The sequence below is a fragment of the Eupeodes corollae genome, chromosome 3 (genome assembly GCF_945859685.1).
Source record: "Eupeodes corollae chromosome 3, idEupCoro1.1, whole genome shotgun sequence".
In the NCBI taxonomy this organism is placed as follows: domain Eukaryota; kingdom Metazoa; phylum Arthropoda; class Insecta; order Diptera; family Syrphidae; genus Eupeodes; species Eupeodes corollae.
The window spans coordinates 112,752,016-112,766,606 of NC_079149.1; the positions used below are offsets into that span (position 1 = coordinate 112,752,016).

The window sequence follows — 14,591 nt, forward strand, 5'->3', positions numbered from 1 at the left end:
ACTAATTTTGAAATGGAGTCCGTCTTGAATATAAGAAACCATGTTCGGAGATTAAGAAGAACCAAGCCTCATGAGCTTATGGTCTAAAAAACATGGGAAAGTATTAAAAGATTAAACTTCCCCCAAAGTGATTGTACAAAATTAAGAAAGAAAAATCGGAAGTCGATCCTTCAAGATTGGTCCTGATGAAGAGGTGGTTTTAGTGGTTAAAAGTCCCACACTACTTGGTGTCGAATACTGCTACCACTGGTTTTAGTGGTTAAAAGTCCCACACTACTTGGTGTCGAATACTGCCAAGTGTCTTTTGAAGATTTCCTCCTGTCAAAAAAAAAAAAATTAAAATCAGCCCGTCGTTAACGGAAAACCAATTGAAAACCGCCTTTTATTGCGATTTTTAATTTTATTTTAAAGATTTACTTTTGCATATAAAAAATAGTCTATTAAAAATGTACATCCAATTTCCTTATAAATGCACATAGTCCAAAAATCTCCGTACAGCAGCTTTCTTTTTCTTGATTCGAGATAAAATATTTACTTTAACAATGTATTGAAAACAGGTTTGTGAAAATCATGATCACAATTCTTTTAAATTTGGTAAAAAAGTGAAGGTGGAAAGTAACTTTTTTTTTGTCAATGTTACCACTTTTGTTTTTTTACATTTATTTTTAGTATTTTTTTTTTAAACGACACTAAAAATTGGCTGCTGCACTAAAACTTTTTGGACTTAGTGTAAACAGTTTTTAATTTAGTTGAATGTTTCATTAATGAAATTAAAAAAATCAGAAAAATATACAAAGTGTATTTACATCCGAATTGATCAGCAAAATTTTGAATTTTTCGTCCAATGATCAATAAATGTTTGGTCCCTTTTAAAGCCACCTTAATCGGTTCTGTTAAGGGGATTAAAAGCTTCAACATTTTTTTTTGAACAAAAAAAAAAACATACAATTTAATGTAGAATTCTTTTTTTGAAGAATTTTATTAATGAGTTTATTAAAATTTTGCACCGCAATTTTTGAAATTCAACTCAAGTGGCCATTTTTTTTAAATTGTAACTAACGCACTATTTTTGTTCAAGTACTTTTTTCAAAATGTATTTTTGTGTTGATATTCTATTAAAATTGCAGTTCCATTTATCGGCGTGCTTCCGGTTTTAATACACTGTGATTATATCAATCTTAGTTTAAAATCTAATCAACATAAATAAGCTCACTTTGACTATTCATTTGCTTTTAAGTTAATTACTCATTACGTATACAGTTCAACGTTCAATATTATTTTTTTATAACCTTGAATTCCATGTTTTTTTATACATTCAATATTTGTATACAGTCATAAGTCTGCTTTGAAAGACCGCAAAAGCCTTATCAAAACTAAACAACACATTTGTTTACTTATAATAAATATAAAAGAAAATATTTATCGCTTTATGAACTACTAATTATGTATTTTAACAAATATTTAAACTCAATTCTGACAATTTTCAAACCAACAGACATTAACTTTATTTATGACTTGTTGTTGATGACATCCCTGCTTTTTTTCTATGAGTGTTATGGATCATAATGCAGGTAGTATTTATTTGATATCTAGATACAAAAATAGTCACATTCGACGACCGACATTCTTGTTTGCGAAATCTCTAAATAGTTACCTATGTTAGTACAATGATTAAGCTTTAATAATCTAAAGTTTATGTTTATTTTGTTTTCTTTCTAACGGTTGTCTAACTCGACATGATGTCAATACAGAATCTAATCTAGGTGTCAATTAATTGCACGTATTTGTTTTTGTTGTTGCTATCGATAAGAATCAAAACTGATTAGGCAACTTTTACTAAGGGTATTATATGAACCTAAGGGTGTGTGTTTACCTTACCTAGTACTTGATGGATTTAATGGGAACATAACAAAATAACTACGTGTATCTATTTAAGTATATCTAAAATTACTTGGGGCTTGTTAGTTTCCTGTTTGATAATAAAATTAAATAAACATATGTACAACTGTGTCTGTAATGGCTATCGTTGCGGTTCTTATCCGAACTACCTACTTAAAGTTGATAACAATTCTATAAATCGTTATTTTTTTGTTGGTAGTGAAATGAAGGGAATTCTAGCAACTTTGTACCTACATGATGTCTTCAGACCAAATTGTGTTGAGCCAAATTGAATACATTTTTGAAACTTGGATTTAAACTGAATGTAAATATTTACCAATAATTGTATTAAAAAGTTTTCACTTGTAAGTGAAAAGAAAAAAGTATTAAAATGCAACTTTTTAGGATCTCAAACAAAAGAATTTGTCAAATAAGATGCGGTATAAGATATGATGGTACCGCGTCATATTTGATGGATAAATCGGATAGAGTTGGTGTGAGGAATTACGTTTCCTTAACAAATTCATTTTTTAGTAGTTTTTAATTTTCTAGAAATAGGGTAACCAGACATCCTCTTTTTACATACAAAGAATTATGTTTGTCCAAACAACTGTTACTTCTTATTAAATAAATATTCAATTTTATAACATCGTTTTTTCACAAACTTTAACACTAAGTTTGTGGTGTGAAATTGTTCTGAAATAATTTTGTATATACAATAATTACATGATCTCTCTAAATAACTCACGATATTCCCCTTTTCGTCATTTTTGATCTGATGGTAACTCTATCTCAAGAAGGAAGTTATAAATTCAGTTCACCGGTAGAATTTTTTTAAAAATGTGAATTAAGATTCTTTCGTCGGACAAAGTACAAGTTACTTGCGTCACCCAATTTTCCTAAAACTGTGATTCCAACTGTCGTATTAATCTTATCGGTAAAAAATCATACTGATAAATGCGTTTAGGAGTCAGGCTAACTCACGATATACGCAAATTACAGTAAAACCTGCTTTAGAGAAAACTCGAATATCGGAAATTCTCAGGTATTTGTTGAGCGTTCAAATTTGTAAGCTTAACTCGTTTAAGTGAACAACTGAAACAAATGTTCATCAAAATTTTATATTTTTTACAAAAAATTATCAAAAAAAATCACTTTGTGGAAAAAATGGAGCAAAAACTTCACTTTCACCGTATTTTTATCTCAAAAATTACATACGAATTTTTGATTTAATGCAGCAACTAAAAATTAGGTATCGCAAGAGCTCGTAGAAAACCAACGCCTAGTGACTTGCAACTCTCAACCATTCTTTGTGCGAGAATTGTCAGGAATGGAGAGAAGTTACATTTTTTATATCGAATCTTGCTTTTGAAGGATTTGTCAATTCCTCCCGAGCGGCAGTACCCGTGAAAAAAATACTTTAAGTGACACAGGCAGGGATTGAATTAAAAGCACTACGCACTATTATCCGTCACGCCACGGGCGATACGCATGCAACTACAAAAAAAAAAAATAAAAAAAGAGGCTGGGATGCGACCCACACTGATAACTTCCCATCCAGCCTGTCGGTTTGTCTTGCTTAAAAGTTTGTAGGTTTTCGTGTAAAGAATTAGTTTATTTTTAAAATCTAGTTTTGTTAAATAGATTTTTAGTCAAAAACATTTTTTTACCAATTTAAGCATTTCTTAAATTTTTACAAATTTGATGAATGAAATTAATTTGAGAGATATCAAAAACCGAATATTAATTTTTACCAAATTTGCGTACTATTTCTTGTAGATTTTATTTTTTTTTATGAAAAAACTGACTGTTGGATTTTTATAAAAAAACTACTGAATATCGAAAACAATATTTTCTGTAAAATAAAAAAGTTTGAATACAATATTTTTAATTTTTGAAAACCTATTTGAGCCGAAAGTATATTTTTACAAAGTTTTAGTAAAAAACTTTCAATTAAAATTTTTCTCAAAATTTTACTGAATGTTGAAAACAATATTTCTTATAAGTTAAAATTAGCCATAATCTCAAATTTTTGAAAAGATATTTAAGTCGAAAATAAATTTTTACCAACTTTTATTAATTTTTTTGTTTAGGTTTTTATTTTTTGTAAAACAGCTGTCAATTTGATCTTTCTCAAAATTTTACTGAATATTGAAATCAATATTTAAAAAAATGAAAATAGTTTAAAGCCAATATCTCAAACATTTGAAAAGATATTTGAGTCAAAATCCAATTTTTACAATCTTTTTTTTTTTTTTTTTTAGGTTTTTATTTTTTGTAAAACAGCTGTCAATTCGACTTTTCTCAAAAATTTTCAGGATGTTGAAAACAATATTTCTTATAACTAAAAACTAGTTGGAGGCCATAATCTCAAATTTTTGAAAAGATATTTGTGTCGAAATTCAATTTTTACCTACGAACTTTGAGTTATGTTTTTTTTGTTGAGTTTTTATTTTTTGTAAACAAAACTTACAATTTGATTTTTCTCAAAATTTTAAGTTATTTTGCGTTTCAAAAAATTGTTTTGGAAATAAAATTATTTTGTATTCGTAAAATCTTCGAGGTGACACATTTTTTTTTTTTATAAAAAAACCGTTGATTGGATTTTTTTTCAAAAGATAAACTTGTTTGGAATCACGTTACATTTAATTCAAGTCTCTAGTGTTTTTGTTTCGTAAGATATTTAGGGTTAACCAAAATGTGCACCTTTTTTTTAAAACTGCTATGGTAAAAAAACACCCTTGAGAGCCCTATCTGCATCTTTCTGCCTTATTACCTGTATAACAACATTTATTTGAAATCGACATCTCTTCTGGTTTTTGAGCCATGGACGACGAGAAAAAAAGTCGCGAACGTACGGACGCACAGACATCTTTCTAAAAATCTTTTATTTTGACTATAGGTACCTTGAAACTTCGAGAAATGTCAAAATTTTCAATTTAACAAATCGGACCCATTACAGTAACTTCCTATAGAAAGTTAATAAAGGGTGGGCTAAATACAAACTTCCTTTTAAAAATGACCAAATAGGAGCAAACATTTCCATTGATTATGAATCCAATATTCTCCCTTGATTGTCTTCACAGTGACCCAACTTGTCACTCCAATTTTTCAAGACCTTGTTAATTGTTATGATAGGCTGTAGCTCACTTTTTGGTTGGTTGTTATTGGCCTTAGAAGCTTGAATCATTTTTGGCATTCTTAATTCCCCAAAATTCCAAAATCCGCTACAAACTTTCACTTTTTCGTAAAACACTGGCCCCTCAACAATATACATCAATCTTATTTGCTGACGTAGACCCCTAGATGTAAAAAAAGGTCACGTCAGCTAAGATGATTTTTCACTAAAACTTTCAAATTCAAGCTGCTCCTAAGGCCCTTGCCATGGTGGGGGGAGCATTTAATTGCTGAATCAGTTAGACATTGTAAGTGAAATACAAATCGGAGGTAAACAATTCTCTTCTAGTGCGTAAAATGTTGATCTTTTCAAATCGTGATGACGAGTTGATGAAGCATCGTTCTCTTAGCTTTAGCAGTGATACTCTCGCATGCGCGCACTATTTAACCAAAAGTCCCAAAAGTATTGCTTAAACTTGTTGTGCTCTGTGTAAGCCAAAACTTCCTATAAAGTAAAGCATTGTTTGTGAAACACTTTATTATTTCGAAAAAAAAGTTTTGAATATGACCCGAAAAGTTTCAATCGTAAAGCAGCTCAATTTCTTATGCGAAAATATGATAATGAATTTCTATTAAAATTTTCACTATAAAACACCTACCATTGTCAAAATAACTCATAAAATATAAAAAGAAACCACTAGATGGTTGACCCTATATGTATCCAAATCCCAAAACATTCCTTATACCATAGATTTCCCGAACAAATTAATAACTACCCAGGTAACTAACCCGTCCTACTTACATATCTACGTATGCATAAATACATACATATATCTATAATAACTAACCTCTTATCCTTATAGTTAATTGATAATAATATAATTGACAACTCATAAACTAATTAACAAGAAAAATTGACAACAAAATCGCTTTATAATCTTATTATATTCAATAAAAATGAACCTCATTTTTTTTCTTTTTTATTATTATACCTAAACATAGATACGTAGATAGGTAGGTAGGTAGGTATACTTTGATAATATTGTAAATACACCCAATTAACAATAATTCTTATCTCTTCAATGTTGTTCACTTTGTCTTACTTTTCTCCCCTCTTTGTTTAATTAATTTCAGAGATAGCAGCAATATACATATAGCAGCAAAAGGCGCACTAATATCAATAATAATCGTCATCATCAACATCGTTGTGCCGTCGTTGTTGTTGTTGTTGATTGTGTGTAACCGTCGACGACGACGTCGTCATCATCATCATCATTATCATCATCAAACATAATTATCGGAAACATAGCGACATCGACCGCAGGCATAAGAGTAGATAAATAAAAACAAAAATAAAAACAGATACTCAAAGATATACTTACTGACTAAACTCAAGCACACTGCACATCCAATCCATGAGAGTTTTATTAACTCACAAATCTGGTTTAGTTGCTGTTTTGTGTCGCCTGCCCCTCGACCTCGATCATCCCCCCAAAGCACTCTCTTGTTCTTCTTCCTTCTTGAGTATAGAACGAAGAGTATAGGGCAACAAATGAGAATACAAATAAAAAGATACAAAAACAATAAATACAATCACAGCTCACCAGACCCAGCAACATCCTTCGGATGCATACAACAAGCATAAGCATCAGCATCAGTAGATATACAGCCTCTTCTCGCAACAACAAAAAATAAGTATAACTTGAAGTACTGCCACCTACCTCTCAACTTTCAAGGAGAAATCTCAGAACATCTACCTACCCTATAAAAAGATACAACTCCTCGCTGCTTGCTCTCTCTCTTCTTCTTTATAGATACATTCGTACCAACCTGGTGCAACCTGTTGGATCAGCACGAAATACTAAGAAAAACACACGAAAAGGTTGAAATAACAACAACAACAAAATACAAAAATATCGCCGGTGTGCCACGAAAGAGCTGCACAAAACAAATTGCCCACAAAAGATATAAAAATACTAAAAAAAAAAATATATAATTTCAAATAACGACGGCGACGACAAAAAACCGTCAATCTCCAAAGAAAAATTAAAAACACTTGTCCTCAATTGGAAAATTAAAATACAAAAAAATAACGGAACTTTACACAGGAAAAAAGGCCAACATTGCGCGACACAAAATTTACTTAACTTAGAATATCTTCGAGACATAAAATTCAAATTCAAAGAAGAATAACAAAAAAAAAAGGTCACAATAATAAAATTACAATAAACGCGAGTTTACAAATCGCATGACAGACTCATATTCATCGTCAGATCTAGAATCGTCTGATTTTTTGCCTTATAATAAAAACGTCAAACTGGCGGCTACCGTAGCAATGAACACCCCTTACCATCCGTATTCGGATATAACGCCACCACATCATCCGCCAAGTCCGGATAATAACAATTATCCGCCAATGCCTGGCGGATATCACAATGGGCATAGTGGCGGTGGTGGCGGCGGCGGAGGTGGCGGTGGTGGAGGAGGCGGTGGCGGAGGTGGCGGTAGGGGTGGAGGACACACACCGCATCTGACGCCAATGGAAGACGTTTCGCCAGACTTTCACCACCACCATCATCATCATCAGCACCATCACCAGCAGATCACCAACAATAATAATCCGATAAAACAGTGTGCCGGTTGTGGGGGTAAGTTTTTTATTTTATTTTACTTTTATTTTCTTCTCAAGATTTGATAAGTTTTTCTTTTTTTTATTTTTTTTACTACTTATATTCTACTACAGTGCTACGTGCTTATGATTTTTTTTTTGGTTGTAGAAATAAATTTAAAAGAAGGTTTAGAAAATGTTCAAATGGTATTGAATTGAGGCAAGGAAAATGTTTAATAACTGTTATTCCATAGAGAAAACTCAAATAGTTTTACAGCGTGTTTTAGTAAAGTACAGGATTTTTCCTGTATTTCGAAATGCGACCCACGCTGATAACTTCCCATCTCTCTGTCGATTTCTCTTGCTTAAAAGTTTGTTTTGTTTGTTTTTGGTGTTTAGTTTCCGATGTATTATTCTTTAAAATTTAAAAATCTATTTTGGTTAACGAGATCTTATTCGAAAACCAATTTTTACCAATATTAGTAGCATTTCTTAAAAAAATGTATTCCTTCTATAAACATTACATTACATTTCACACTACTCTGCACATAAATGTACTGAGGAGAGAACACAGCACCTTGAGCAACTAGACTATGTAAGGTGATAACAACACAAGACATTAATACAGGGCAGAAGGACATAAGAGAAAAAACAACAGAAAGAAAGAACACATGACAACAGCACGCGGTAGGTTTCGAGACGGTCCTCCATCTTTCTACTAAGCATTCATTTTTATTAGTTCATTCTTAAACCTATCTTAAAGCTAGACAAAAATTCATAAAACTAGCCTAGTTATCCATAACTTACAACTTAACTATAACACTTAATACAAATGCCTTTCGGCCCTAAGATCTATTTTACTGCAATTCATTTTATATATTTTTGTTTATTAGAAAATTAAACCTATCAGTACGGTCCCGTTCGGGCATAGCCCTACTAACCCGAGGGAGTTCTGCTCCGCCTTGTGCCTTAACGTTCCGATTGTACAGGAGTCTCCTATTCACGGTTCGTCGTCTGACGTGGTAGATTAGCGGAACTGCCAATCTATCCTGTATCAGACCGCATCTAAATACTCGTCGTTTGGGTAGAGTGCCCCGAAAATTAAATTGTTGGTCGAACCCATAGCTCTTGCACTGTGACCTCGAACGAGTTTTATCACGAAATTGTCAATTCTGTTGATTCGAGCCCTGTTGTATAGGACCTCGTCGAAGACCATCTTGCGCCAGTTCTTGCACGTATCCCTCGTGGCCTCAGCCAACGGAGTCCGGAACAGAATTGTCTCCGACTTCTGGACATTTATTTTCAGTTTCCATTCGTCGCAATATCGCTGAATCTTGTCGAAATCACGCTGCAAGATAATTCTAATAACCTCAACCTTTCGGGCTGTTCTGTACGCAATTAGATCGTCGTCGCACGCAATTGCCTTTGTAAGACTACCTATTAGATCGCTGATGGAAATGCTAAAGAGAATCGGCGAATTCACTGCTCCCTGTTGAAGACCATTTTTAATTAAGAATGTTGTGGTAGAAGTTACATTGCCAAGGGGAACCGAAGCTTTATCAGTAACTAGACCGTTACCTCCTTCTATAAACAAATACAAATTGGATGAATGAAATTAATTTGAAGTCAATATCTTCTATTATTTACGAAATATTGAGAACCGCACTATTTTTTGTAGATTTTAATTTTGTATAAAAAAAAATGTTGGATTTTTTATACAAAATTTACGGAATGTTGAAAACAATATTTCCTGTGAGATAAAATCAGTTTGAAGCCATTTTTCTTAATTTTTGAAAAGATATTTGAGTCGTAAATCAATTCTTACCAACTTTTAGTATTGTGTTTTTAAGGTTTTTATTTTTTAGAAAAAAACTGTCAATTCGATTTTTCTCAACATTTTACCAAATGTCAAAAACCTTATTCTTCGTTACACAAAATTATTTTGGAGATAAAATCAGGTTTAGTTCTTAAAATATTCGAGGCAAAAAATATTTTGTTTAAAGTTTTTTTTTGTATTTATAAAAAAACCGTTAATTTTCTTGAAAGCCGTTTCTGCATCTTCTTGCATTATTATCTGTATAACAAAATTTATTTCAACTCGGTATCTCTACTGGTTCTTGAGCTATGAACGACGAAAAAAACTTCAAGAACGTAGACACGCAAGCACAGATATCTCTCTAAAAATCTTTTATTTCGACTCTAGTGAAAAAAAAAACGTCGAGTGCTATCAAATCGCTAGATCTTGGTGGCCAGTTTATATGGCCACGACAAGAAATTACGAATCTATGTCTGTTGCAATAAAACCAAATTCGCTGAAGTTGTGTGGCACGTGGCACCGTCTAGTCTCGTTGAAACGACCACATCTTTTCCAAGTCGTATTCTTCCATAGCAAAGAAAAGTCGGTTGTCATACGATAATAACGCTCTGAAGTAACGTTGACAGTCGTTCCATCGTCTTTTTCGGAGAAGTAAGGTTCAATCACACCTCCGTACCAAAGAGCAGACCAAACAGTGACCTTTTTGTGAATACCCTGATGGTTAGTGCGTTGGACTGTCATGGCAAAGGTCTTGGGTTCAAAACCTGATTGTGTCTGTACTGCCTCTTGCGAGGAATTGACAATTTCTCCAAGAGCAATTCTTGTCACGAAAAGTGCTTACTCAAATAAGTCGTTCGGAATCAGGTTTATATTGTAGGTCCCATCCATCCCGAGAACATTATTATTTAATGGCCTCTTCAATAACTTGAGGATATTCAGAGCCCCAAATACGACAATTATGTTTTTAACCATATCCACTAGTGAGAAACGTGCTTCGTCGCTGAAGAAAAATTCGTTTGAAAAAATCGCCATCCGCCGCCTGTTCTTCAAGCACCCATTCGACGTATCTACCACGTTGTGAATTATTAGCTGGCTTCAGTTGTTGTGTGAGCTGGACTTTGTGTAAATCCAAATTCAAAATACGCCATTAGGGTCTTCGGCAACACTTTCACTTACATCTGCGATATTTTTTTAATTGCATGAGCGATGTATAGACCATACAATGTTTGTAACCAATTCAGTCTCTTAAAATTTCTTCACAATTTTGCCAATTGCTTGCGTAGTTAGACGATTATGTAACCATGATCTCTTAAAGCAAGATATGTGGCTGTGGCAGAATCACCATTTTTGAAGTAGGTTTAATTTTAAATATCCCTCTAATTGGATTTTCAGTATTTGTAAAGTAAAATGTACACCATTTCTAAAAATAGAACGATACACTTTTTAACAACTTTTTAAACTGTCAAAATTGACTTAAAAAGTGGTGAACATTTTGCACTCACAGTTTGAAATTTTTTTTTCACAATAGCGAACAGTTCCTAAACCGTGTGTGTTGTTTAAGAACAACAGAGAATAAAACCTCAATTGTTTAATTTCCGGAATGGTACAAACGAAACTACCCCATATTTTTCAAAAAGACTTAGCTCTAAAGGCTTTAAAAGAACTACTAGCAGGTCCTTCACCTTCGAGTGTATCAAAATGATCCGGATTTTCATGATAAAACAATCTACAATATTTTGGGACATTTTCATCTCATGGGTTATGTAAAAAATAGAATTTTCTTATTTGAATGTCGGAAAATGAAACAATAGCTGATAAAAAAAAACTCTCCATTCTCAAAGAAGGTATCACATTTTGGTGCAGATTTTAAGTTGGATGATTGGATATTAATTATTCGAAAATGAGGTCAGTGCAACACTTACGGTGAATTGATTGTGTTTCGGAGTTCTGATTAATGTATTGATTAACGTTTATTTCTAACAACAAGACATTTTGGAGCTAACATTTCTTAACCGTATTTTTCTTGAAGAAGTGATCGATATTGAGCACAACGATCTTGCAGTAACTTCAGACTGACTTTTTTATACAGATCCACGTCAAAGATAAAGTCCATGCTCGACAAACGACTCAGTACTTTAAAGATCGAATTCGTAAATTTTTCGAGGACATTAAACAGTATCCGTCGTATTTCAATTGTTAAAAATAAACCTCCATTGAATTGTCTTCCAAAATATTAATTTGTTAATGAAACTAAAACTTTTTATTGCAAAGCACTGCACTTACGTAGGTACATATGTGCATATGTCGTTTTAAAGCAATTTCAAAACCTTATAAAATATCTAATTATGAACCTTAATACATTTTATAAAAAAAAAAAAACAACACCTTACTGTTTCTGTTATTATTGTAATTTATGAAAGCCTTTTACAAATTAAATCTAAAAATGAGGTATCGTAGAGAGTATCCTGAAACGTGGTAAGCAGATGTACCTACTGACTACTTTAAAAGATATATTCGTGTGAAAGGTGTTTTTATGATATGATGATATAAGTAATTTTTAAGCACATTTTCTTCATAATAATAGTATTTAATGTTTAACAAATTAAGCACAACGCAAAACGTCTGTTATCATCCAATTTTTAAGTATACCGCGATTTACTGAATCTTCTGCTTTTATTTGTTTTGCTTAATAATAAAATAAAATCCAAACCATTTTTCTTCCAATAAAACAATACGAAGGCTCCACTTTAAGACCTTAAGTTTACATATAAATGTTGTGCATTATAAAAGTAATAAACTTACAACTTTCTTTAAAGTGAACAATCAAAATTTATGTTTGCAAATATTTAAATAAAATGTGTAGGTACCTAGGTATTAATATTATAAAATACTGACCATAACAAGAAATAGGTTTAAAATTGAGCTTCAAAGAAAAATATCGCAGCTAAAAAAAAAGAAAACTTGTCCCTTATAAAGTAATACGATGAACTTCAACATATTTTAGTAATCTGGGTCATTAGATTGTTACTACCTATAGACTCATAAGAGTACATAACCTATCTAATTGAATATAATCAGCGAATTCATTAATAAAACATAAAATCTTTATCTTCAAAATTATTGAACATTAACCACTGCGATAACCATTCAAAATTCCAAACGGAAATGGTGATTGCCTAGGTATTTATGATACCTACGTACCTAGTTATAAGTACAAAAATAAATTGAATAAAAGACCTTAATCAAGTTCCCGTCATGTAAAACCTATAAATTGCTATAGAAACATAAAAGCCTTCCTACACTCACTTAGATTCGTAAATGAAAGAATTTAAGTATGTACCAAAATGAAAAAAAATACAACAAAAGAATTCATATCAACCACATCTCATTATTGTACTTACGTCCAAGTGTACCAATTACTCCGAATATGTATGTACTTAGGTATAACATGTACTTAGTTATCAAGAACACATTTTTACTTAAAGATGAAGAAAAAGAAAAATCATTAATGAACAAAGAAAACAACAAAAAAAATCATCCCCAACTACTTAACCAACAACAAAAAGAAAAGAAAAACACATCTTTTTAAAAATTTTGCACACCTGGTGAAGGTGATCCTAAGAACGGTGGTGGTGGTGCCCAGGGCCAGAGTCTAGCCCGGTGGTTGTTTTATAAAATTCAAAAAATTCTCTTTACCTGAATTTATTTCTCGCGATCATCAGTTCGATATCATCGCATCGGTTCGGTATACCTACGACTTACCTACCAACCTATTAATTTTTTTTGTTGTTGTTCTTGAGTAGGGAAGTAAAAAACCACCAGAGCACCATTCTCAAAACATCGAATGATCGAGTCATCGGAACTCAAACTCACAGCGCAGCAATCTTTTTATTGTGAATTTTATGATTGTGTGCGTCTTCTACACATTCTCAAAACTCTGTGTGTTCCATATTCGATACGATACGACTGCCGACGCGACGCCGATGATGACGACACGATCAGTTGTTTAAATGAAGAATTTAAAGGCAAAGAAGGAAAGTGTAAAATAGAAGAGATCTTTTTCGTTTTGAGTTTTTATAATTCACATTTAGTTTGAGCAGAAAAATTCATAAGTAAGCGGTTGAGATTTGAAGAAGTTAGCTTTGCGCAGAGGCGATATCGTAACCAATGAGGTTCTACCGAGGTGCGATTATTGCTAGTTGAAAACTTTAACCAATACCCCGCCATGAGGACGTGAAATACCGTCCGCTACGGCAATTTTTGCAAGCCCGAGAGGGCTAATAATAAATGCTTCATTCCCACACATCACTAGAATTAAGGATAATCAGAAATAAGAATAGTTTGAGCATCATCTAGTTAGCCGCGTTTTATTATCACCATGATCCATGATTGAAAACCAAATGTTTGGGTTTTGATTGTGTTTTTTTTGCTTTGTTTTGAAATGGCACTTTTGAAAGAACGAATTTGTCACTGCTAGCAAACTTTAAATAATAAAAAATATAATATATAGATCAATGCTGTTATAATATTATCATGATCTGATCCGGATCATAGATAGTTAATAATAGAGCTTTTTAGCAACAGAAGTTTGGTTTGTAAGCTTGTGTTGTTGTTGTGGTTACGACGTGAGTCTTAGTTCCCTAATAACTACTACATGGACATTAAAAATGTTACTTTTGTTAGTTATTAGTTAATTAATATTATTAGTTAAGTACCGATTGTAGAAATGTAGATTGATCTAGAATCGATATGTTTTCCTTCTTTTTTTATTCTGTACTCAAAAAAGTTTTTCCAGAAGATATTGCCAATGAAAAACTTTTATGACTGACACACAAACACGTTTCGTCTGCGTTACGTTGGGCCCTTTTGAGGCTGCTTTGAATGACATTTTTAATATGACGTTTCTAAAATTTCTGTCATTAGGTAGCAGCTGGTATTTTTCTCAAAAGTTTGTGTTGATTTTTCGTGCAGTTAAAAAAATTATTTTGAAGTCGAAAAAATTATATTTATCGCGGAAGTAGCTTACACAGCCTACAATTAAAACCAATGGCAATCCCTCCAATAGTAAATGTATTTTGTGTATTGACTTTTTTACAGCTAATCTGTCAGATAAAGCAAATGTTCAGCAAATTTGAACTAGAGCTTCACATTACGTAACATTACGTTCTTTTC

At 32.3% G+C, this 14,591-nt stretch overlaps 1 protein-coding gene and 1 non-coding gene across 3 annotated transcripts in view; both read left to right on the forward strand.

Moving 5' to 3' along the window:
* Positions 1-14,591, forward strand: part of LOC129949388 (actin-binding LIM protein 1-like) — a 302,819-nt gene that overhangs the window by 247,097 nt on the left and 41,131 nt on the right. For both annotated transcript variants that reach the window (XM_056060819.1, XM_056060818.1), the window contains one exon: positions 6,130-7,643. In XM_056060819.1, coding sequence (XP_055916794.1) covers positions 7,244-7,643 — 400 coding nt within the window. In that variant the 5' untranslated portion in view covers positions 6,130-7,243. The remainder of the gene's footprint in view (positions 1-6,129; positions 7,644-14,591) is intronic.
* Positions 13,558-13,697, forward strand: LOC129952991 (U4 spliceosomal RNA). Its single transcript, XR_008782424.1, has one exon. It is a non-coding gene; the product is annotated as a U4 spliceosomal RNA (small nuclear RNA).